Below are 23,449 nucleotides of genomic sequence, written 5' to 3' on the forward strand. Positions count from 1 at the left end.
TGTTTCCACACTGTAGGAAATCTAATCTAATCTAAATACTCCTTCAAATGTTTGGAACTATTTTATCAAGTTTCCGATCGTTGATTTTAGTTTGTTTATAATTGGAGTGTGCAAGGAAGTTGGGGATGTTTTTGTTAAACATGTTCTCTAAGGAGATCAAGCACGCAGCCACACATGCACATATTTATGTGTGCATAAATACATTATAGAAATATTCAATACATTGCAGCAGGTACTGTTATATAGGAAAAGCCTTTCTTTGATTCAGTTGCATTGACACACATTCTGTTGACAAATGCATCTTCAGGTCTAGCACGTTGTGCTCTGTCCAATGTAAGTTGTCCAATATGGAGTTAATTTCAACATAAGCACATTTTGCAATTTACTGCTATGCAAGTACACCAATGACTGTACATCTGAAATTGATTATAATGCTGAATGAGATCCAAATTCAGAGACGTTGCAGTGTGCCCAGCTGTTCCTGGCTAGCTTTCAAACTGATGGATAGAGATCTTTTGAGATCTACATTTTAAGTAATGTGATACTGTTTGGCTGTCACAGCCACGCGGAAACATAGTTTATGTAAGTGCTACTGAACTAAATAGAGTCCTTGAAAACCCATTTTCTTAATAATCTTTCTTAAATTGAACTGCAAACAGACAATGATCTCCAGACACGCTCCTGGACAGAGTGGTCTGAGTCTGAGGCACTGAAGGGAACGTGGGAAAACTTTGACCATGATGGAGTTTTTTCGAAGATCTGAAGATGAAGATTATTTCACAAATATTAAGTTTTTGATGTGCATTGCTGTGTCGTTCATGTTCATAGCTGGAGATAAATCTGTTGATGCATTTCCTGCTTGGACACCTCAGTTAGTGAGTATAAACTTTACTAAATCTTAAGGTGCTGGAAATTCTTAAAGCCTACTGCTTCTGTTTTTAATTATACATTGCCTAAAATTAAACTGGTGTACAAATAATGAAGAAAGGGCTATCTCTAAAAACTGCAAATCCTAATTTATTAATCTAATCTAACAATTCATTTTTTGTGCTGCAGTTAAAAGTTGTTTTGCAGAAAAGTTGTTACTGTTCTCACTATTTTACAAGATTTGAAACAGTGTAATGCTCAGTGCTAGGTGATTTCTACAATTTGATTTCTTTTGGTGTGAACTTTTTGTTGTCAGTAATATTTCTTTCCTCCCTGGTGCCTTGCCTAATGCACAGTTCTGTTCATTATTTTCCTGTTGAAACTGCACCAGTAAAACAATTCAGCCCTACTTCACACCCCATCCCCATATTCTTCAATTCCCTTACAGCCCAACAGGGTCCTATTGATCTCAATCTTGAATGTACTCAGTGACTCAGTATCCATAACCATTTGGGGCAGAGACTTCCAAAGATTCACAACCAACTGAGTGAGGAAATTTCTCTTCATCTCAATTGTAAATGGGCGACCCTTTGAAATTGTTCCTAGTTCTCAACACAGCAATAACCTTATCAATGTGAGAGATTTATTCTCAATATTACCTGCGGTAATCTGAAAGACTGTTCATTTCTGACAATCTAAGAGACTTTATTATTAATATTTTTCTTTTCAAAGACATACTTTGTTTATAAATTATCAAGTAAATACAACAAATGCAAAATAATAAAATAAAATGGTACAATTACAATATGTAAAAAGCATCTGAATGGGTAAATGAATAGGAAGGTTTTAGAGGGATATGGACCAAGTGCTGGCAAATGGAACTAGGATATCTAGTCGACATGGACAAGTCGGACAGGGGTCTGTTTCCGGGCTGTACATCTCTACAACTCCATAAACCTTACAAGCATTTTATGTTTCAAGATTTGGAGATGCCGGTGTTGGACTGGGGTGTACAATGTTAAAAATCTCACAATAGCAGGTTATAGTCCAACAGCTTCCAATTAAACCTGTTGGACTATAACCTGGTGTTGTGACTTTTAACATTATGTTTCAAGATATTGACTCGAGTTCTTTTGAGATAACGATCCATTTTACTCAATTTCTCCCCATTCCCTCTGATTCATGAATAAATAAAGGAAAACGTTTTGCTCCTGCCAGTATTGTCCGTGCGATATATTTCTGATGTAGGGTAACTAATTTTCCTCTTCCAGTGAAGATTTGCTGGACATCGATTCACTGTTTTCACTGCTGAGATTGCAGCAGGATCGAGTCAAATTTCAAGGAGATGATGGATGCAAAACTGAGATTGCAACATAAACAGAAGAACTTCTCCAAACAAATTTCGGAGTGATTTTGTGGGGTAAAAAAAAACGCAAACCAATCCCAGCTTCAGGGTAATTTCCCCTCCTTCCATGTTATCACAAATATTTATTTTCCAGTGGGATGTTCATCAAAAGTCCAAAAAATTCATTTTGTTCTCATTACTGTGAATTAGCCAAGCCTAGAAAATGGTTTTGTTTCTGCCGTTTCCATTTCCTGCTGCCAGTGAGTTAACTGAAAGTGAAGAGGTTAATTGGACAGTGGGCTGGGGTGGGGACTCGGCTTGATGATTTACGATCGAATTCTGTAATTTTGGGTTTTCAGTGCACAGGTTTCCTAGTTCTTCATCGTCATGCTTCAAGGTGTTTTGTGAAACTGAATGATAGTCTGTACTGAGCAGGGTCTGAGTGTGATAGTCTTTGGAGAGCCGGTGTAGACTAATTGGGCTGAATCTTCGAGTAAAAAATGAGGTCTGCAGATGCTGGAGATCACAGCTGCAAATGTGTTGCTGGTCAAAGCACAGCAGGTTAGGCAGCATCTCAGGCTGAAGGGCTTATGCTCGAAACGTCGAATTCTCTAGATTCCTGATGAAGGGCTTATGCTCGAAACGTCGAATTCTCTATTCCTGAGATGCTGCCTAACCTGCTGTGCTTTGACCAGCAACACATTTGCAGCTAATTGGGCTGAATGCCTGTTTTCACACTGTAGAGATTCGATGATGTTTCTATAAACATAGTGACCCCTTTAACTTTGGTAATCTGCAGTTGTGTTCCAGCTTTGGGAGCTGACATAATAGCTTGCTGGTCTCCACACTAATGCTTGGGTAAGCCATGTAGATACTCTGTACTTCCACCTAAATAGTAGTGGATGTTTTAATGTTCAACAGGACATTTTGCTCTTTTGCAGTGCCAATAACAATGAAGTTTAAGGTTTTTTGCGCAACTTGTAGTTCTGGAGGACTGTATACATTATGGCAGTGTTTAATAGCTTGTCAGATTCCTGGTCTCTCTCTATACTGCAGTTTTTAACCTGACTGAAATTTGAATATTAACCACATAGACCTCATGGTAATTACTTTTTACGAATTTCAGCAGTCACATTCTATAAACAACTAATGGCTTCATCTTCTAGGAAAATACCGTACCTCCCAGTTTTTTGGTGTTCGATGTTCACTCCACATTCCAGCACCAGGCAAGAAAGAAGAGGTACACATTAACTCCGCAGATGCAGAAATGGGATCATTTCAATCTAACATACAAGTAAGCGTGAAGAAATGTTGAATATAAAAGACCACACTTTTATCCCCCAGAGAATGCTATAAAATGAATATTTGATTTTTCTGAAATTCTTCTTATATGCAAGTGTGCCTGCATGCAGTTGGAGTATGAGGGGAAATTAAACTGTAAATTAGTCTGTAATGTGGTTATTTTACTTCATACCTTATTGTATAACTTACTGACGCAGAAGTCAGGTAATACTTGGTCCCAGTATTTCAAATTAAACCTTTATTTGGTTATTTTATGAACATTTTCAGTAATTGAATAGGTTAATTTCCATTCTTCTTCATTCTCTATTCTAAAACATGCTCCAGCCTTATTTTTAATTTCACCCAATCCCACTCTTTTCCCTGAGCATGGGAAGAAATCCAATTCGCTAGTAGGTCTCTGCTGGTGCTTCTGTAGGTGGGGTTGAGAGGAATTGACGAGGAGGATCATCCCCAGGCGAAACTCCAAGGCCATAAACTACTTTTGGGTTTGGAGAAAACTGCACTTTGACCCCTCCCAAATTCACAGCGATAGGCAATAGTAGCCGGCCCAGCCAGTGATGTACGTGTGTCATGAGCAATTTTGTTCTTTAAAAAAAGTCACCAAAGTCAGCCCATGGCCCTTAGATAATACCACGACGTCTCTATACCTACTCAGGTCATTCAGGAAAGTGACTGAGAACACTCGACAGTTGGATGGGTGACCCAAAATAGCCCAGAACACAGCGAATTAAAGCGTGGTCATCAGTGAGACAGTGATTAAAAGTGGCTAGAATGTACGGACCGTGGTGATCTGGCAGTGTGATCATACAGTTGGCTGCAGTGGACTTGGGTGGGAAGGAATCAGCCACGTATGATGACCATCTGGTAATTCTTGCTGAAGTGTAATTTTTTGGATTTGGGACGAAACAAGCTGAGCTGAGGTGACCTTATGATGGTAAGGCATGCCAACTTGAGTGAGGCACAGGATGTCTGCCAAACATCACGAACCATGCTCCAAACCTTCAGGAAAGGAGTGGAGAAAGTTAGAGGAAAATTACAATTTAGACTGTTATGGGAATTTAAATGCTGTACAGTGTACTGCAGTCCAGACAGTGCATACAGATTAACTATTGAATTTGTTAGCCTGTCTGCATGTTACTTTTTTGAGATATCTGATTTAGAATTCCAATTAATGGGAAATTGATTCTTTGAAACTTCACTATATTAAACATGCAAACAGTAAATGAATTGTTGAGTTGTATCTTGCATGGAAAATTATTTAGAAATTCTTTCTGCAAAGAGTTTTTCTAAATACTTCATGATAACAAGAACACTGGTGAGGAGAAAGTGAGGTCTGCAGATGCTGGAGATCAGAGCTGAAAATATGTTGCTGGAAAAGCGCAGCAGGTCAGGCAGCATCCAAGGAACAGGAGATTCGACGTTTCGAGCATAAGCCCTCCTTCAGGAATCAACTTCTTCAAGGAAGGCATCCTTGCAAGAGGATTCGCAGTAGGTTAAAATCTTTGAGGAGAAAGTGAGGTCTGCAGAAGTTGGAGATCAGAGCTGAAAAAATGTTGCTGGAAAAGCGCAGCAGGTCAGGCAGCATCCAAGGAACAAGAGATTCGACGTTTCGGGCATAAGCCCTTCTTCAGGAACACTGGTGACCACACTTCAGCTGCTCTGCTTTGCACAAAGTTTAGAAATCTCTTGGTTTGGTAAAGGTCCCCTTTACACAGTGTGACAGATATAAAGAAAAGTAATGAGATCCTCTACTGAGCTGTTACTTTAAAAAATAAGGTTGATTAAGAATGTATGAATATTATTTAGGACAAACCTGATGTTGCAGATAATTTCTGTCCCATTTGCTCATTCTGACAATCTATGAAAACTTTTCAAAGACTTTCAGAATTAAATATATTCTCCAGTCGCTTCTAGTGGTAATGACAAGTTTCTTAACTGATCTGGGAAACCCAGTTTTGAAATCCCTATTCCTGTTGATACACTGGGTTTGCCAGCTGAGCGGGTTTGTCAGTTTGGCCGTGCTATGCAGAGGACGAGGTAAATAGGCCGCTGGGTCTGCAAAATATAGAAGCAAAGAAACCTAACAATGAATGTGAAAGAAGACTCCCTCTCCCACTCTGTTTTCAGTTGTATATTTACAGTTGTTGGTTCACTTTATTTGTTTCTTGTCTTCCTGTCTTTAAGACTGGAATCTGAAGTAAACAGGAACCAAGGCCTATGTGCCTCCCAGACTCCTCGTGATTTTTTTTTTGTTGCTTTTTTTTTTGTCAGTGAGTGAGTAACATACTGCCTCAGGATGAATTGTTAGTAAAAGAAAGATGTTTTCATTCTGAGGATAAGTACTGCCATTAGCTGTCTTTATTACATTTCAGATTAAATGTTGGGCCAGCACAACTTCTACTCTCTAGAAAATGATGTTGGCCCTCTCCCTGGTAACAAAGGGCAAACCACACTGTTCACAACTCTAGTGTTGTGTCTGACCCCAAAGTGGGCTCCTGCTCACTTACTCGTGGTGTTGCCAGCAGCACATTTCCACCTCTGTGGTATTACCCAACTGCACTCCTGTCTCAGCGCATCTGCTGCTAAAACCTCTCCAGTCCTTTCTCAACTCCAGAACTGACTTATGTAACACACTCTTGGCTACCCTGCAGCGTTGCACCCTCCATATGCTTCGCCCTTGGCTCCTGTTTACTTGATGCTCCTGTCTTAAAGGCAGGAAGACAAGAAACAAATAAAATAATTCAACAATAATCCATGTACAACTAAAATCTGAGTGGGAGCGAGGTCATCCAAATCTCAGCTACCTTTATTCTAACTCTCATCATGTCCCACAGACCCATCACCCCCTTTTGCTTCCTGACCAACATTTGGTTCCTCGTCAAAGAACATCTTGATTTTAAAATTTTCATCCTTGATTTCAAATCCTTCTATGATCTCGTCTCTTTCTATCTCTGTAATCTGTGTTTTGACAACAAACTGATAATTTCATGGTCCATGTTGATGATGCACGTTCTTTATTGTAGGTTATTTCATTAAGTGAATTAAAGTGCCCTTATACAATAAGTAGGACTTCAACTCTCGTTTCTGGATAGCTATTCCAGAGGAAACTGCAAAACTGCACCTGTCAAACAAACATAAGTATACATCTAATGAATTATCCATTGACCTGCAGTTTTATTATTCAACATACGATATTCATCTTAACTACATGTTATGAAATGCATGTTTTATTCATGGTACCATCATTAATTCAGAAGCCAGATACAATACTGCCTGCCTGTCTCCCAGTCAAACTTTAAAGTCTTTATTATCTGGCCCCTTTTAAATATCAATTAACATTACTGAAATGATTGCAAAGGTTTAAGCTTATATAATTTTTTAACGATTCTGTGTTTCATTAAAGCAAATTAAAGGTGTTGCAGAAACTAAGTTGGTGTTCTATATGAACAGAGCAATTCCATTCAACTAAACTATCTGACTCCATTTTCTGCAACTTCTGTGTCAATGTTGCATGGCTTTCACATTGTGTTATAGCAAATATTACAGATAGCACTGGCCTTTCTAGTCTGGCCAACAATCTTATTATGTTCTCTCAAGATTTGCAAAGGCTACTGCAAAATAACAATGCAAAGGATACCTTTTCAAACTTAATCTAAAAGTCTGTGGAGTCTTCATTTTTAAATAGGACAAATCATTAGCATGTAGATGCTACTCTGAAAACATCATTTATTTGTTCATGGGATGTAGGCATTGCTTATTAGACTAACATTTATTATTCATCCCTAATTGTCTTTGAGAAGGTCATAGTGAAGCATCTTGAATTGCTGCAAACAGTAGAGAGTAGATACACCTTGTTAGGAGGGAACAGCGTTCCAGAAGCTTGCCACAAACAAATATAGGATAGCCAATTTTCTCTGATATAGACTATTTTGTCTATGGTACAAAGGATTATTTGTAAGTGTGATGGCTGATGTCTGTTATTGCTTATCATGCTCATAAGCTTATTTGACAATGATTTGCTGGGCTGTAAGAACTAGTCTCTTGCATATGGGAATGTCTTTTCATGGGGAAAGAAGATTCTGTTGAGTTAGCTGACTTAGTGCTCAGTTCTAGAGCTCTAAAGTCATCCTAATAACATTAGGCTTTTATATCCAGCATCATTGGGACACAGTTAAAATGGGAAAATAGAAAACTGAAGATAAATCAGACCTCCAACCACAATGTGACAAGTTCAAAATTTGTCACTTTGAGCAACTTGACATTTATTACAGTGAGACATTCCAATGCCAAGGGCAAAGGCAGAGGTCTGTGGTCAATTAACCCAACTGTAAGCATTTGATCTGACGAGCTGATCAAGGTATAGCATTGGAAGTGATTGGTAAACTCTTTCTAATAAAACCTTGCCACAACTTTCCAGGGGAGTGTATGTGCTCAAACTGCTTGTAGCACATAATTTTTGTGTGTATTTTATTTGTAATATCATCCATGAATGAAGTTGCTTCCATTCACAGAATTCTGTCCTTTCCAAAGACCCTGAATGAAAAGGACACAGAAAAGGGAATCGCACTCGCTTTTCAAATGTGGAGCGAAGTTTCTCCTTTCAATTTCACTCAAGTTCCTGCAAATGTCAGTGCTGACATTAAAATAGGTGAGAGTTTTTTTTATTCACTTACGGGATAAAGGTCTTGCTGGCTGGGCCAGCATTTATTGTCCATCCCTAGTTGCCCTTGAGAAGATGGTGGTGAGTTGCCTCCACAAATTGCTGCAGTTCTAGAACTGGAACTTGAATGTGTTGGTGTCCCCATGTATCTGCTGCCCTTGTCCTTCTCAGTACTGGTGATCATAGATTTAGAATTTCTGGCTAAGGAGCCTCAGTAAATTTCTGCAGTGCATCTTGCTGATGCTTCAGAGTATCAGGGATGGAGGGAGTGGATGTGGGCTGTTTTGTCCTAGATGGTGTTGAGCTTCTTGAGTGTTGTTGGAGCTGCGCCCACCCAGACAAGTGGAGAGTATTCCATCATGCTCCTGACTTGTGCCTTGTAGATGGTTTACAGGCTTTGAGGAGTCAGGGGGTGAGTTACTTGTTGCAAGATTCCTAGCTTCTGACCTGCTCTTGTAGCTTATTGGTATCAAAAATGATGAAAATACTCTATTACAGAAATAGAGGCAGTTATTGACAAATTAGTTGAATCCCACAGTTCACCTGGTTTACCTTTCCTCCTTCAAAAAGCCTTCCCAATGTTTCCCTCCTTTTTTAGGACCCCTGCTGCCTTCCCTAACTTCACCGAACAATACGCAGTCTTGTCTCATACTTTGTTTTGTTAAAGGTGTTTAATGTTAGATTTTCAGAAGTGAATTCTGATCTGAGTTTATTTAAACTGTGGAAGGAAAAGAAAGAATCTTAAACTAAAACCGAATCTCAAACTAAGATCAAATCTGAGCACATTTAATCAGTCACTCCAAGTTGCAAACTGGATTTCTTCTGGATGCAACAGGATAAATGTAGAAAATGTAATAAATATGATCATTGATATTATGTTGTTCTTCTCCTGTGCTAGGGTTTTATTCCATAAATCACACCGACTGCTTGGAAGTTCCTTCTCATCCGTGTTTTGATGGAATAACGGGAGAACTAGCACATGCTTTCTTTCCAACTATTGGAGAAATCCATTTTGATGATTTTGAACATTGGCAATTGGGTAAAACTCGCTTCAGCTGGAAGAAAAGTATGTTTCATAAAATAACACTCAACAAAAGTGAAAAGTACTGAAATGTAGTTAAGTTACTGGACTCAAAATATTAACTCTGTTTCTCTCTCACAGATGCTAACAGATCTGCTGAGTTTCTCCAGGAATTTCTGTTTTTGTTTCTGAACTATAGTTCATTGGTTCTCTTTTGCTCTGCTAGCTGTGCACTTGATTAAATAAATGAGTGGATTTATCCGCTTCCTCATGTAGTATGGGCAAAAGTAGAAAGTTAGGAAAATACAAGAATGAAAGACATCAGAATTTTCACGTCAAGAAAATGTTTTGTGGTTTTCATCTTGCGTTCTTAATCAGATTCTCGCTATTGAGCAGCGACCACTTATCTCCATTTATTTGCATCTCATCATTACCCCAACTCTCATTTCTACTTCACTTCCACTTCTCTCCTTTTTTGAGAAACTAGATGGTGCAAATACCCTGATGGTGTTACCTCGATTGGCAATCCATTGGATAAAGCAACGATCTTCCTCTCCATCGCTATATCCACCAGCACCTCCAAAATTCCACCCACGATGGAGGGTGCAAGTTTTCCCTGTTGAGTCATGTCCTCAGTGATGGTCTTGAAACACCATTGGAGTGTTCCACCAGTTCCTGGTTTACAGCATGTGATGTGGTGTGCAGCTGGGGTTTAAAGTTCAATGTCAGCAGCATTAATACTGCAAGGTCCTGACAGTGCGGCATCATCTCTGCCTCTCCTGTCACATGATGCCTCGAGACATTGCTCAAATTACCCAACTGCATGATTAATGAGGTGGAAGATGGTAGGAACAAAGTCACCACAGATGACCAAGTGTCATGAGTCTTACTCAAAATAATCTGTTTAACTGAAAATTGGAACGTTCTACCCTGCAGTTCTTACTGTGGCATATTATACACATTATCTGTTTATACGTATGGGAGAATTGTCGTTATTTCATTTGCTTAAGCACAACACACTCAAAATAATAACATCCCACACAATGAAAGAGCCCACCTCATTTAAAATAAAGGTGAGATCTACACTGTGGATATCCTGTAGAAGCTGCTGGTCTCTATAGTTGAGGTGTTGTTGATGTTACAGGCTTTGACTGAATGCCAATCCTCAATGTGCTTCAGATAACATTTTTGCGTAAATTGGAATTCCAGATAACTTACATTCTCAATGGCTACATGCAAAATTGACCAAGAACAGGGTCAATACTTGGTCCGTCCAGTGAGGCTGATCTCAGCTGAAATAGTAATTGTAGGGTTTTTGTGAAAAAAGCAAAGTTCAATATTACTGAGTGAGGGCAGAGGAAATAATAGTTGGTGTTTCTCGTCTTTGTAGATCTTGAGTAACCCCGGGTTTCTTATTTATCTTTGGTAGAACAATATTGCATGATAAATTTTAATGATTCCAAAATAAACGTTAATTTTATTTTATAAATGTAATTCTAAAAATGATTTCTCTCTTTCGCAGTTGTCTGGCTTACTGATTTGGTACATGTTGCAGCCCACGAGATTGGACACAGCCTTGGATTAATGCATTCACAGAACGCAAATGCACTTATGCACAAAAATGCTACTTTAACAGGAAAAGATAAAATCAGTCAGGATGATATCTGGGGGATTTGGAGGCTGTATGGTAAGGCTTGAGGGACTACCCTCACCTAGAGTTGTGAACAGTGACAGTACTGTGTGCGGGTGTGATACAGACTTACAGTTCTGGTTCCCACATAGCAGGTCTGACATCTAGGCCTGACTGTCTGAGCCACGCACAACTGCTGATACCCAATTATTTCCTTTTAAGTGAAACATCCTGCTGCTAAGAAACCTCTGCCCAACCAGCCAAGCTGCTTGTGGTGTACATGACATCCCAAATGTGGATGGAACATTCTGGAGACAAAAGCTGGTACGCAACTAACTTGAGTCTTCAGTTACTGGACAACAAACTAAGCACCCAGGGATGCAAAGGATACTAATAACTTACTGTAACTCTGGAAATATTTAACATCCATTTCAGATCATTGAAGTAAATTCTGAACTTTTAATGCTAATTGATGTTAGTTCAACAGCCCCAAGCTGTGCCATCAAAGGAGAAATATATAGCCCCATGAGATGAACAATGATGAGTATTTCCATTGATAGCTTTATTTTGCAAAAACAAAAATTCAAACTTTGTAAAAATATCAATGCAAAGTGAAACTTTAAGGTGAATCCATAGCTGGGCCTTCCAATTATCAAATTAGTTCCATACTGTATTTTCAATTTGAAGAGGAGTATTGATTGCTCAGTAGATTAAATTGAGGATTCTGGATTCATCAACACTCACTATAGCTGCATTCTCAAAGCAGAATTAACAGTTGTGCTGTGAGAATGCTGATAATCTCCCACAGGATAGAACATTACAGTGCAGTACAGGCCCTTCGGCCCTCGATGTTGCGCTGACCTGTCATACCAATCTGAAGCCCATCTAACCTACACTATTCCATGTACGTCCATATGCTTTGTCCAATGACGACTTAAATGTACTTAAAGTTGGCGAATCTACTATCGTTGCAGGCAAAGCATTCCATACCCTTACTACTCTGAGTAAAGAAACTACCTCTGACATCTGTCCTATATCTATCACCCCTCAGTTTAAAGCTATGCCCCCTCGTGCTCGCTGTCACCATACTTGAAAATAGGCTCTCCCTGTCCACTCTATCTAACCCTCTATTAAGTCACCTCTCAATCTTCTCTCCAACGAAAACAGCCTCAAGTCCCTCAGCCTTTCCTCATAAGACCTTCCGTCCATACCAGGCAACATCCTAGTAAATCTCCTCTGCACCCTTTCCAAAGCTTCCACATCCTCCTTATTATGCGGTGACCAGAGCTGTACACAATTCTCCAAGTGCGGTCGCACCAGAGTTTTGTACAGCTGTAGCATAACCTCATGGTTCTGGAACTCGATCCCTCTATTAATAAAAGCTAAAACACTCTATGCCTTCTTAACAACCCTGTCAACCTGGGTGGCAACTTTCAAGAATCTGTGTACCTGGACACTGAGATCTCTCTGCTCATCTACACTACCAAGCATCTTACCATTAGCCCAGTACTTTGCATTCCGGTTACTCCGACCAAAGTGAATCACCTCAGATTTGTTCACATTAGATTCAAGGGGAAACTGAAAAGAATGTCAAAGAGACAGGATCAAAAGGAGAATGATAAAAGGGTTACAAGAATGTAAACTTAGATTTATATAGCACCTTTAATGTAATGAAACACGCCAAGTACTTCACAGGAACATTGTAAAAGGAGTGTATGATGCTGGAACACATAAGATATTAGCTTGGATGAGCAAAGGCTTGGTTAAAAAGGTAGCTTTTAAGAAGTATCTTAAAGGAGAAAAGTGAGACAAAGAAGTGCAGTGAAGGGAATTGCAAAGTTTAGGGTCCTGGCAATGGAAGATATAGCTCCCTGTGATGGAGTAATTATGATTGGGAATGCAAGAGGCCTAAGTTGAAGAAGTGCAGAGATCTCAGAAGGTTGTGGTGTTGGAGATTACTAACGCAGCGGAAAGAGCTTGTAAACAAAAGAGAATTTTAAAGTTGTTTGATCAAGCACAGGGATGATCGGGGAACGGGTCTCTTAGGCAGCAGATTTTTGTATGATCTCAAGTTTATGGAAGATAAAATATGAGGCCGACCAGGAGTAGAGTCGAATCAAGCCTCCAGGTACAGAAAGTATGAATGAAGATTTCAGCAGCAGGAAATCCAAGACAGAACTGAAGCCAAGCAGTGCTACTCAGGTGGAAATAAGCATTCTCAAGATGTCTCAGACACAAACTTGGAAGTTCATCTCAAGATCAAAGAAGATAGTTGCCAGGGAGAAGGATGAAGTTGGTAAGTTGGGAATGGGGTTTGGAATAGGAATTGAAAATGATCAGTTCAATCTACTCAAAATTTAACTGGGGACATTTCGCATCCAGTACCTGATGTCGATGAACAGTCTGATAAAGTAATGGTGGAGAAGTCGAGAATGTGGTGGTGAGATGGAGCTGGTGTAGTCAGTCTATTTGTGGAAACTAAAAACATGCCTTCATGGTGAGGGGTAACGTGGAGACCAGAGATAGGAGGGGGGCTAAGGATAGATCCCTTAATTACAATTCTGTAGGTAAAAAATGGAACCAGGTGAGGGAATGAGCCTGTGAGCATTACATTAGGGAGGGGAGTGAAGGCATGCTTGACTAATCAAAAGTATAATTACTGATAACTTATTTGTTAATTTAAAGGTTGCTTGGACAGACTTGATGAATGTCCTTCCTGGGCGCAGATGGGATTCTGTGAAAAACAACTTTCTTTCATGAAGAAGCATTGTCCCTTAAGCTGTGACTTCTGCAGAGGTACAGTTCATCCGATGCCAATTACTCACCACATCCTTCTGTCTTTGTGTTTTCATCCCATGCTCAGAGATTGTAGGTTCACACTCTTCCTGCCTCAAGGTTGTGGCAGTGGATTGTGTGAAATCCATTTACTGCACAATAATGAATTATTTTCTGATTGTGAATGCACAAATTCCATTACAACATAAATGCATCCTGTAGGGATGTAGATCTCATAGTTAGAAGTAATAGAATCACAATTGTGTGTTGTCTCTATCTTGATAAGTTCATTTCAGCAGTTGTGTATGTGCAAGTGACTTTCAGCCTTAGGTAGAAAACTACCAATTCTTTCCTCATAATTCAGACCAGAATTTTATCATTAAATATTGAGAAGAGACGATCCATTGAGCATTTTCTGTAACTAAAATGGACACTGACTGCATTATATTTTTGAACTGAAGTTTAAATTCTCAAGTGGAAGGGTGTGGTGATATCAGCACAATAAGTAAACCTGCCTGCACTTGGGTTATTGCTACCCTGGTACAGATTTGAAGTATTTTTCAACGCAAGATAAGAAAACATGTTTCTGAGAAATGGACAACTATTATTTGCCTATTAATGAAATTGGGAAAAGTTATTCACCAACAAGCTCTTGTGTTTTTATACCTTTCATTGTAATAAAATGCCCAAGGTTGTTCCCACGAAGATTGTAAAACAGAATTTGACAATGAGCCACATCAGGAAATATTAGGGCAGATTGGTAGGTTTTAAGTGGCACCTTAAAGGAGAAAAGCAATGTAGAGGGTGGAGAGGGAATTCTAAAGCTTAGAATCTTGGTAGTGAAGGTGTAGACACCAATGGTGAAACATATCAGCCATGCTCCAGAGATGGGTGCAGTTATGTCAAAGATCTATAGGGCTGGAGGAGGTTATACAGAAGCAAGGCCACTAAAACAAGAACATGAATTGTAGAATTGAGATGTTCCTTAAGTGGGTGCTAGTGTTGGTCAAGAAATGCAATAGTCAATGGGATTTTGTGCCAGTAAGGACATAGGAAGCAGCATTCTGGAAGATCTCGTGCTTACGGAGGGTGGAACATTGGATGCCATCCAGGAAAGCACTGGAATAGTCAACTTTAGTGGAACAAAAGCATAGATGTGGGTTACAGCAGCTTCCTGTAAGACAGATGCATACAGTATGTTTTTCTTATACTGTTCAATATTGCTTTGTAACTTGGCCAAGGATTTGCAAAATTCATCACAAGTTCTGTTGCTGTAGATTTGAGACAATTCTGGGACTTGGAAATCCCAGCTGTTAAGTATTATTCTACTTTTCATTGTTCAAAAAATACACTGAATCTAATGTTTCATACAAGTAATAAATAATGGCTCAAATGCTCTGCAGATCCACCCATTCCAACCAATGCACCTACACCTTTACCTCCCAGGACTAAAGTTAGACGAGTTTCCAAAGGACGAAAGGTTACAGTTCAATGTGGACGAAAGGTTGCTCATAAGAAAGGGATATTGCAGTAAGTAATGCTTTTTCAAATAATCTACACTTCAGTAATTTCCTACAATTTACTTTCTACTTGGGCAGCCAGCCCATGGGGAAATGACCCAGCGTTAAAGTTCCTTTTACATTGCTGCAGGGACATATCTTCATTCCAACCTGAGGATAGCACATCCATGTAAACGTGACTACCTCCATGTAGACATGTTACCGTCTATACGGTTACAAACTTACTGCCTACTATCAGTAAGTGGTGCTCCGGTTTCCTCCCACAGTCCAAAGATGTGCGGGTCAGGTGAATTGGCCAAGCTAAATTGCCCGTAGTGTTAGGTAAGGGGTAAATGTAGGGGTATGGGTGGGTTGCGCTTCGGCGGGTCGGTGTGGACTTGTTGGGCCGAAGGGCCTGTTTCCACACTGTAAGTCTAATCAGATCAGGTAACTCCTGTGGGCATATACCTGGTAGGAGTTGGCATGAAATTCATTTGCAGAAGATGTATCAATAAGAGATAATTTTGTGGTGAATTTAAAATCTTGGTTAGTGTCAACACATTTGGCATCTAATCCACCAATTTTTAAAAAGCATTAACCAGCATGGCATGAATTGCTTGTCGACATTCCCACTACTCAGAGGCAAAACATAACCGGTCTCTGTTGGTGTAGAGTCTAATTTAAGTACCCAGGACTTACACAGTTAATGGCAGGGTACTGGGGAGTATTGCCAAACAAAGAGACTGAGAGGTGCAGGTCCATGATTCCTTGAAAGTGGAGGTACAGGTAGACAGGATGGTGCAGAAGGCATTTAGCATGCTTACCTTCGGATGTCATGTTGCAGCTGTACAGGACATTGGTGGGGCCACTTTTAGAATACTGCATACAATTCTGGTCACCTTACTATAGGAAGGATGTTGTTAAACTTGAGAGGGTGCAGGAACAATTTACAAGGATGTTGCCAGGACTGGAGGGTTTGAGCTATAGGAAAGACTAAATAGGCTGGAGTGTCAGAGGCTCAGGGGTGACCTTACAGAGATTTATAAAACCATGAGGGGAATGGATAGGCTGAATAGCCAAGGTCTTTTCTCTGAGGATCTAAAACTAGAAGACATAAGTTTAAGGTGAGAGGGGGAAGATTTAAGAAGAACCTAAGGGGCAAAATTTTCATACAGAGGGTGGTGCGTGTATAGTTACAAGCTGCCAGAGAAAGTGGTGGAGGTTGCGATTACAACATTTAAAATGCATCTGGATGTGCAAATGAATAGGAAGGGCTCAGAGAGACATGGGCCACATGATATCAAATGGCACTAGGTCAACCTAGGATATTTGGTCAGCACTGATAAGTTGGATGTGAAGTGTCTGCTTCTGTACTGTATGACTCTATGATCAGAATTATTTATGTTCCTCACTGAATAATATTATCCCTGAAGTGAACTGTCTATGAAACCAGGCCACATCAATTGATGTGAACATTAATTAGTTTATAAGAGTTTGATTTAAATTATGATTAATTTGCACATGATCAAGGCATTAAGTCCCCAGGAGCCAAATGCCTCGCTAATCAGAATCCCATTACTATTTTTAATTATGAAGATAAACCGTAGAAAAGCATTTGTTAAAATACTGTGAATGAGCTAGGTTTAAACTCTATTGGTGGAAAATGTTAGCACAGTGGTGATGTAATTTCGAGATCCAGGCTTGTTGATTAGAGGACCCAAGTTCAAATGCCACCATGAAAGCTGATGGAAATTTAGTTTCATCTGCCAGACTTAGTTTCTGTAACGGTGACCATGACACTACCAGCACTCCTCGTAAAATCCCCTCTGCTTCCCTAATGTTCTTTAGAGCAGAAAAATCCTTATTTGGGCTTGTCTACATGTGACTCCAGTTCCACAATAAGATGGTTGGTTCTTCTTGCTCAGAAGTGGCTGAGCAAGCCACACAGTTCAAGGGCAATTAGGAATGGACATTCCTATGGATGGCCAGTGACATCCACATTCCATAGGAAAATATTTTAAAAGTTGTATGACCAAAGACAGCCCTCCGCTTATAGTAGTAGAAATTACTGAACTAATGTTTGAAACACTGTTGTGTAGGTAAGATGCTCCTGCAGCTTATTGACCTCTGGTGGTAGAGGCTTTAAGGTTTGACTGGTTCTCTGAATCAATCCAGCTGGATCTTGGATGTCCTATGTGACTTATAGTCTGGCTCCCCACCAGCTACAGTATTCAGTTCAATGATGTCCTCACTGTCCCCTCCTGATCAGGTCAATTATGTTCGCAGTGTATGGCGGAGCAGACTTGATGGGCCGAATGACCACCACCTGTTCTGACATTTTATGGTCTTAAATACTATTCTGCTTTTTTGTGAACTCCTGCAATCCAAGGTCATTGTTTTGAGACACGTGTACGAGTATTGGACAAATTGCTTGTCTATTTTGCCACTAATTTGATATGGCCTGAGAACCGATTACATGAAGCACTGACATAACCAGAAACTAAAGGAGGGGTTCGTTTGGCTCATGCCATTAGCCTGACTTGTGTAACTTTCCAGTTATAAGCCAAGACAAAAATATTTGTGGTTTCACAAGAATCCAATGTTTGCTGGCCAGACATGCAAGTAGCATATTGTGTAAACTGGAATTGGAAATTTAAAAAGATATCAAGGCAAGATAGTACCCAATCTGCATGTAAGAAATTCATAAACTAATTCTGCTGTTGCCCCAACTGTTAAGTGATTCTGGTCTCCAAAACGACAAATGAGCCAGGCTTTCTGTTCTTGAATATTCTCCAACGATGTCTGCAATTGTATGTACAGTATGTGGAACCCAGGGCTGGGTCCTCTGTTTGAATAATAAACTTGTGCTGACTGAGGAGGCAGAATGCTCTGGAACTTGCTGTCTGTAACAGAAGGTGTGGGTGAGGCATTATTCTTAAATAGAAAGTCATAAAATCAGTTGGTTATTATTGTTTCAGCATATGTATCACTGCTGCCTCAGTGCCAGAGACTTGATGCGACTCCACACAGGCATTCTCCCAATGTATGCATGAGTTTCCTTCCACGGTCCATGTAGGTTACATGGATGGGCCATGCTAAATTACCCATAGCGATGTACAAAACTGAAACTACTGTTTGATATGTACAACACTTGGCTTTTTGCCCCTCTACTCTAACAATGTGTTTCTCCAGTTTGTAAGTGTTTAGCTAGCTATCCCACTGGACACTAATGTAGAACATCAATTGCTCAAAATACATAAAATCTTAAGTTATAAGAAGTTTAAAACTTGTTGTTAATGCTAATTTAGCTGCTTGGATTACTATATGGGATAAGGGATAGCATTACTGCTGTATTTCAGGGAAGTTATTTGGGTGGAACTGAGAAATACGAAAGAGATATTCCCCCTATCGTGATTGTATTATAGACCCCTAATAGCAGGGAAATTGCAAAATAAATTTGTAAGGGGATTTCAGTTATTTCTAAGAATAATAGTGTGTTTATGGTAGGGGACTTTAACTTTCCAAACATTGACTGGGACTGCCGTAGGGTTAAGGGTTTAGACGCAGAGGAATTTGTTATGTACAAGAAAATTTTGAGTCAGCATGTGGATGTATCTAATAGAGAAGATGCAAAACTTGGGAAATGAGGCAGGGCAGGTAACTGAAGTGGCAGTGGGGAAGCACTTTGGGGCCCATGACCATAATTCTATTAACTGTAAAATAGTGATGGAAAAGGATCGACTGGATCTAAAAGTTTAAGTTCTAAATCGGAGGAAGGCTAATTTTGACAGTATTAGGGCAAGAAATTTCAAAAGCTGACAGTGGGGGGTGGGGAGCAGATATTTGCAGATAAAAGGATGAGTGGAACATGGGAAGCCTTCAAAATTGAGGTAACAAGAGACAGTACATTTCTGTTTGGGTGAAGGGAAAGGTTGGTACAGGGAATGCAGGATGACGAGAGAAATTGAGGTTTTGGTTAAGAAAAAGAAGGAAGAATATGTCAGGTACAGACAGGAGAGATCGAGTGAATCCTTAGAGTAAAAAGATAGTAGGAGTATACTTGGATGAGGGAGTCGAAGGGTGGGTCAGTAAATTTGCAGATGATATGAAGATTGGTGGAGTTGTGGACAGTGAGGAGGGCTGTTGTCGGCTGCAAAGGGACTTAGATATGATGCAGAGCTGGGCTGAGGAGTGGCAGATGGAGTTCAACCCTGCCAAGTGTGAGGTTGTCCATTTTGGAAGAACAAATAAGAACGCGGAATACAGGGTTAACGGTAGGGTTCTTAGTCAGGTGGAGGAACAGAGGGATCTTGGGGTCTATGTACATAGATCTTTGAAAGTTGCCACTCAGATGGATAGAGCTTGTAAGAAGGCCTATGGTGTATTAGCGTTCATTAGCAGAGGGATTGAATTCAAGAGTCGTGAAGTGATGTTGCAGCTGTACAGGACTTTGGTTAGGCCACATTTGGAGTACTGTGTGCAGTTCTGGTCGCCTCACTTTAGGAAAGATGTGGAAGCTTTGGAGAGGGTGCAGAGAAGATTTACCAGGATGTTGCCTGGAATGGAGAATAGGTCGTACGAGGATAGGTTGAGAGTTCTCGGCCTTTTCTCGTTGGAACGGCGAAGGATGAGGGGTGACTTGATAGAGGTTTATAAGATGATCAGAGGAATAGATAGAGTAGACAGTCAGAAACTTTTTCCCCGGGTACAACAGAGTGTTACAAGGGGACATAAATTTAAGGTGAAGCCAGGGAACTATAGCCCAGTGAGCCTGACATTGGTGGTGGGCAAGTTGTTGGAGGGAATCCTGAGAGACAGGATTTACACGTATTTGGAAAGGCAAGGATTGATTAGGGATAATCATGTCTCTCAAATTTGATTGTTACTTCTTCAAAAAACTCAGGATTGAGGTAGAACTAGCCATTTTGATACAGAACTGACTCAAAAGGTGGTGGTGGAGGGTTGCTTTTCAGACTGGAGGCCTGTGACCAGTGGTGTGCCACAAGGACTGGTGCTGGGTCTAATGCTTTATATCTATGCCAAGTGCTGGCATAGATTAATTTTGGATATCTGGTGGTTATGGACAAGTTGGACAGAAGGGTCTGTTTCAGTGGTTAGTCGGGACATGAGGGATTTTGACCACATGGAGTTGATATTCCAGTTTTTAGTTTCTGGGATTGGCTGCACCAGAAGAGGGAATTACGGCAGTTCAAAGGTTCCCCATATTCTTCTTCCAAAATGAGTGATCATTACTTATTTAGAATAGCCAGATTTCTGTTTCTGTCCTCACACCTTCTGTTGTCTTCAGGTGATATCACAAAATCCTTTACATCTACCTCAGCCAGCAGCTGGGATCCTTTCACCCACAAAAGGCTGAAATTAGTCTTGCAAAATTAGTTACAAAAGAAGCAGTCTATTACTGTAAACTGTTGCATGACCCCTGTGGCACTATAGACTCATAAGTATAATTTCATTTTCAGATGGTATAAAGATGACGAGCTATTAGAGTTCTCATATGCTGGTTATATCTCCATGATGGGGAATAAGCTCATCATCGTTGCTAATGCAATCAATCAAGGAACCTACACCTGTCTAGTGAAGAAAAAAGACAAAATTCTTACAAAATACTCCTGGCGGTTAATAGTTAAAGAGTAAAAGACTTTACCTACCCTGTACCTGGTTATGATCTACTTAACTTGTTAAGTTAATACATTGTTTGATGTTTGTACAGTGATCTTTATTAAATCTGACTGACCAATCTGTCAAAATGTGGAATTTATGGCTTTTTTAAAAAAAAGAGTATCTTGCTTCTCACAAGGCGAGTAAGTTGACTAAGTTTGACCACAAGTAGAGTGCTACTAGTCCTAAAGATGCAAAAAGTAACTAGTGCATCAAACCTCAACTTCAAAAATAAAACAAAGTACTGCAGATACTGAGATGGAGTTTTCTAAGCAACTTCTATTTTCAACCTGTGTATATTATTGGTTGGTTCCTCACCTTCCTCCAGCTGAGAATGATGAACACACCACAGATCAGGAATCAAATATTCAATTAGCTCAATGGGTCATCAGCTTCAACACTGACAATATGGAAAACTAGCCCAGGGTGTCCTGTGCATAAAAAGCAATACAAAATCCAATCAGCACAACCAAACAATGTCTGCTTAGCTCCTGCCCTCATTACAGCCTTAGTCTTTATTTGAACTAAGGAGCCAACGGGAATCAGACAAAACTCTCCAGTAGTTGGAGTCACACCTCGCACAAAGGAAATGACTGACCAACAACCACCTTCAACTCAAGATAGTGTCCAACCATTTCTAGCTGCTTCATTCCCATCAGCATCGAACATTACAGCACAGTACAGGCCCTCTATGTTGCTCCAACCTGTAAAACCAATCTGAAGCCCATCTAACCTACACTATTCCATTCTCATCCATATGCCTATCCTATGACCATTTAAATACCTGAAAAGTTGGTGAGTCAACTACTGTTGCAGGCTGTGTATTTCACACCCCTACTGAGTAAAGAAACTATCTCTGACATCTGTCTTATATCTATCAATTGCCCCTCAATTTAAAGCTATGCCCCCCCATGCTAGCCATCACCATTCGAGGAAAAAGGCTCTCACTGTCCACCCTTTCTAACCTTCTGATTAGATACCACCATTTTGACTGGGACAGGCTAAGCAAAGACATGCCAGAGAATTCCTAGAGACCTGGCACTCCAATCACAACGCCATAAACAAACACATAGATCTAGATGGCATCTATCAACCCCTCAGAAAACTAACAGGAAATGACATCACGACAAACATTATAAATAGAAAGCAGGAGAGAACAGCTTTGCTTCACTTGGAGGTCACCACTGATGATGTTACCTAGCCAGATAATGAAACGTCAGCGAGCAAACCTACACCCTAAACCTTCTGATTATCTTATGTCTCAATTAAATCACCTCTCAACTTTCTTCTCTCTAATGAAAACAGCCTCAGGTCCTTCTGCCTTTCAAGACCTTCCCTCCATACCAAGCAACATCCTGGTACACCCCCTCTGAACCATTCCTAAAGCTTCCACATCCTTCCTATAATGTGGTGACCAGAACTGTATGCAATAGTTGAAGTGCTGCTGCATGACCTCATGGTTCCAAAACTCAATCCTTCTACCAATAAAAGCTAACACACTTGCTTCCTAGCAACCTGGGTGATGACTTTCAAGGATGTACATGGACACCAAGAGCTCGCTGCTCATCTACACTACCAAGAATCTTTTTATTCCTGTTACTCTTTCCAAAGTGAATTACCTCACACTTTTCTGCATTAAACTCCATTTGCCACCTCTCAGCCCAGCTCTGCAGCTTATCTATGTCCCTCTGTAACCTATAACATCCTTCAGCACTGTCCACAACTCCACCGACCTTAGTGTCATCTGCAAAATTACTAACCCAACCTTCTATGCCGCATCCTGATCATTTATAAAAGTGATAAACAACAGTGGACCAAAACAGATCCTTGTGGTACACTATTACTAGATTAGTGTATCTGCAGTGGGGAAACAGACAATTCAGCCCAACAAGTCCATACCAACCTTCCAAAAAATAACCCACTCAGACCCATTTCCCTCTGACTAATGCATTTAATTTTATGGGCATTTAGCAAGGCCAATGCACCTAACTTATAGAACATAGAAGGATACAGCGCAGTACAGGCCCTTCGGCCCTCGATGTTGCGCCGACCGAATCCTACCTAACCTATACTAGCCCAATAACTTCCAAATGCCTATCCAATGCCCGCTTAAATGACCATAAAGAAGGAGAGTTCACCACTGATACAGGCAGAGCATTCCATGAACTCACAACCCGCTGTGTGAAGAATCTACCCCTAACATCTGTCCTATACCTACCACCCCTTAATTTAAAGCTATGTCCCCTAGTAACACCTGACTCCATTAGCGGTAAAAGGTTCTTAGTATCTACCCTATCTAAACCCCTAATCATCTTATACACTTCTATCAGATCTCCCCTAAACCTTCTCTTCTCCAATGAGAACAGCCCCAAGTGCCTCAGCCTTTCCTCATAAGATTTTCCTACCATTCCAGGCAACATCCTGGTAAACCTCCTCTGCACTCGTTCTAAAGCTTCCACATCCTTCCTATAGTATGGCGACCAAAACTGCACACAATACTCCAGATGAGGCCTCACCAGAGTCTTATACAACTGCAACATGACCTCAGGACTCCGGAACTCGATTCCTCTGCCAATAAAGCCCAGTACACCATATGCCTTCCTCACAGCACTATTTACCTGGGTGGCAACTTTCAGAGATCTGTGTACATAGACACCAAGATCCCTCTGCT

General features: G+C 40.3%; 1 protein-coding gene across 4 annotated transcripts; it reads left to right on the top strand.

The window, feature by feature from the left end:
• The first annotated feature begins 260 nt into the window (after positions 1–260).
• mmp23ba (matrix metallopeptidase 23ba) lies at positions 261–20,867 on the top strand. Of its 4 annotated transcripts, XM_060852181.1 has the most exons (9): positions 261–333; positions 660–875; positions 3,379–3,506; positions 8,026–8,162; positions 9,073–9,240; positions 10,718–10,882; positions 13,511–13,621; positions 15,004–15,130; positions 20,580–20,867. In XM_060852181.1, the coding sequence occupies exons 2-9, from the start codon at positions 738–740 to the stop codon at positions 20,752–20,754; spliced, it is 1,149 nt and encodes a 382-aa protein (XP_060708164.1). In that variant the 5' UTR covers positions 261–333; positions 660–737; the 3' UTR covers positions 20,755–20,867. The 4 variants fall into 4 exon arrangements, with proteins under 4 accessions (XP_060708164.1, XP_060708165.1, XP_060708167.1 ...); XM_060852182.1 differs by lacking the exon at positions 261–333 and having other exon boundaries at positions 467–875; positions 15,047–15,130; positions 20,580–20,690; XM_060852184.1 differs by lacking the exons at positions 261–333; positions 660–875 and adding an exon at positions 2,961–3,070 and having other exon boundaries at positions 8,045–8,162.
• Positions 20,868–23,449: the final 2,582 nt, after the last annotated feature.

The sequence above is a fragment of the Hemiscyllium ocellatum genome, chromosome 37, assembly GCF_020745735.1.
Source record: "Hemiscyllium ocellatum isolate sHemOce1 chromosome 37, sHemOce1.pat.X.cur, whole genome shotgun sequence".
In the NCBI taxonomy this organism is placed as follows: domain Eukaryota; kingdom Metazoa; phylum Chordata; class Chondrichthyes; order Orectolobiformes; family Hemiscylliidae; genus Hemiscyllium; species Hemiscyllium ocellatum.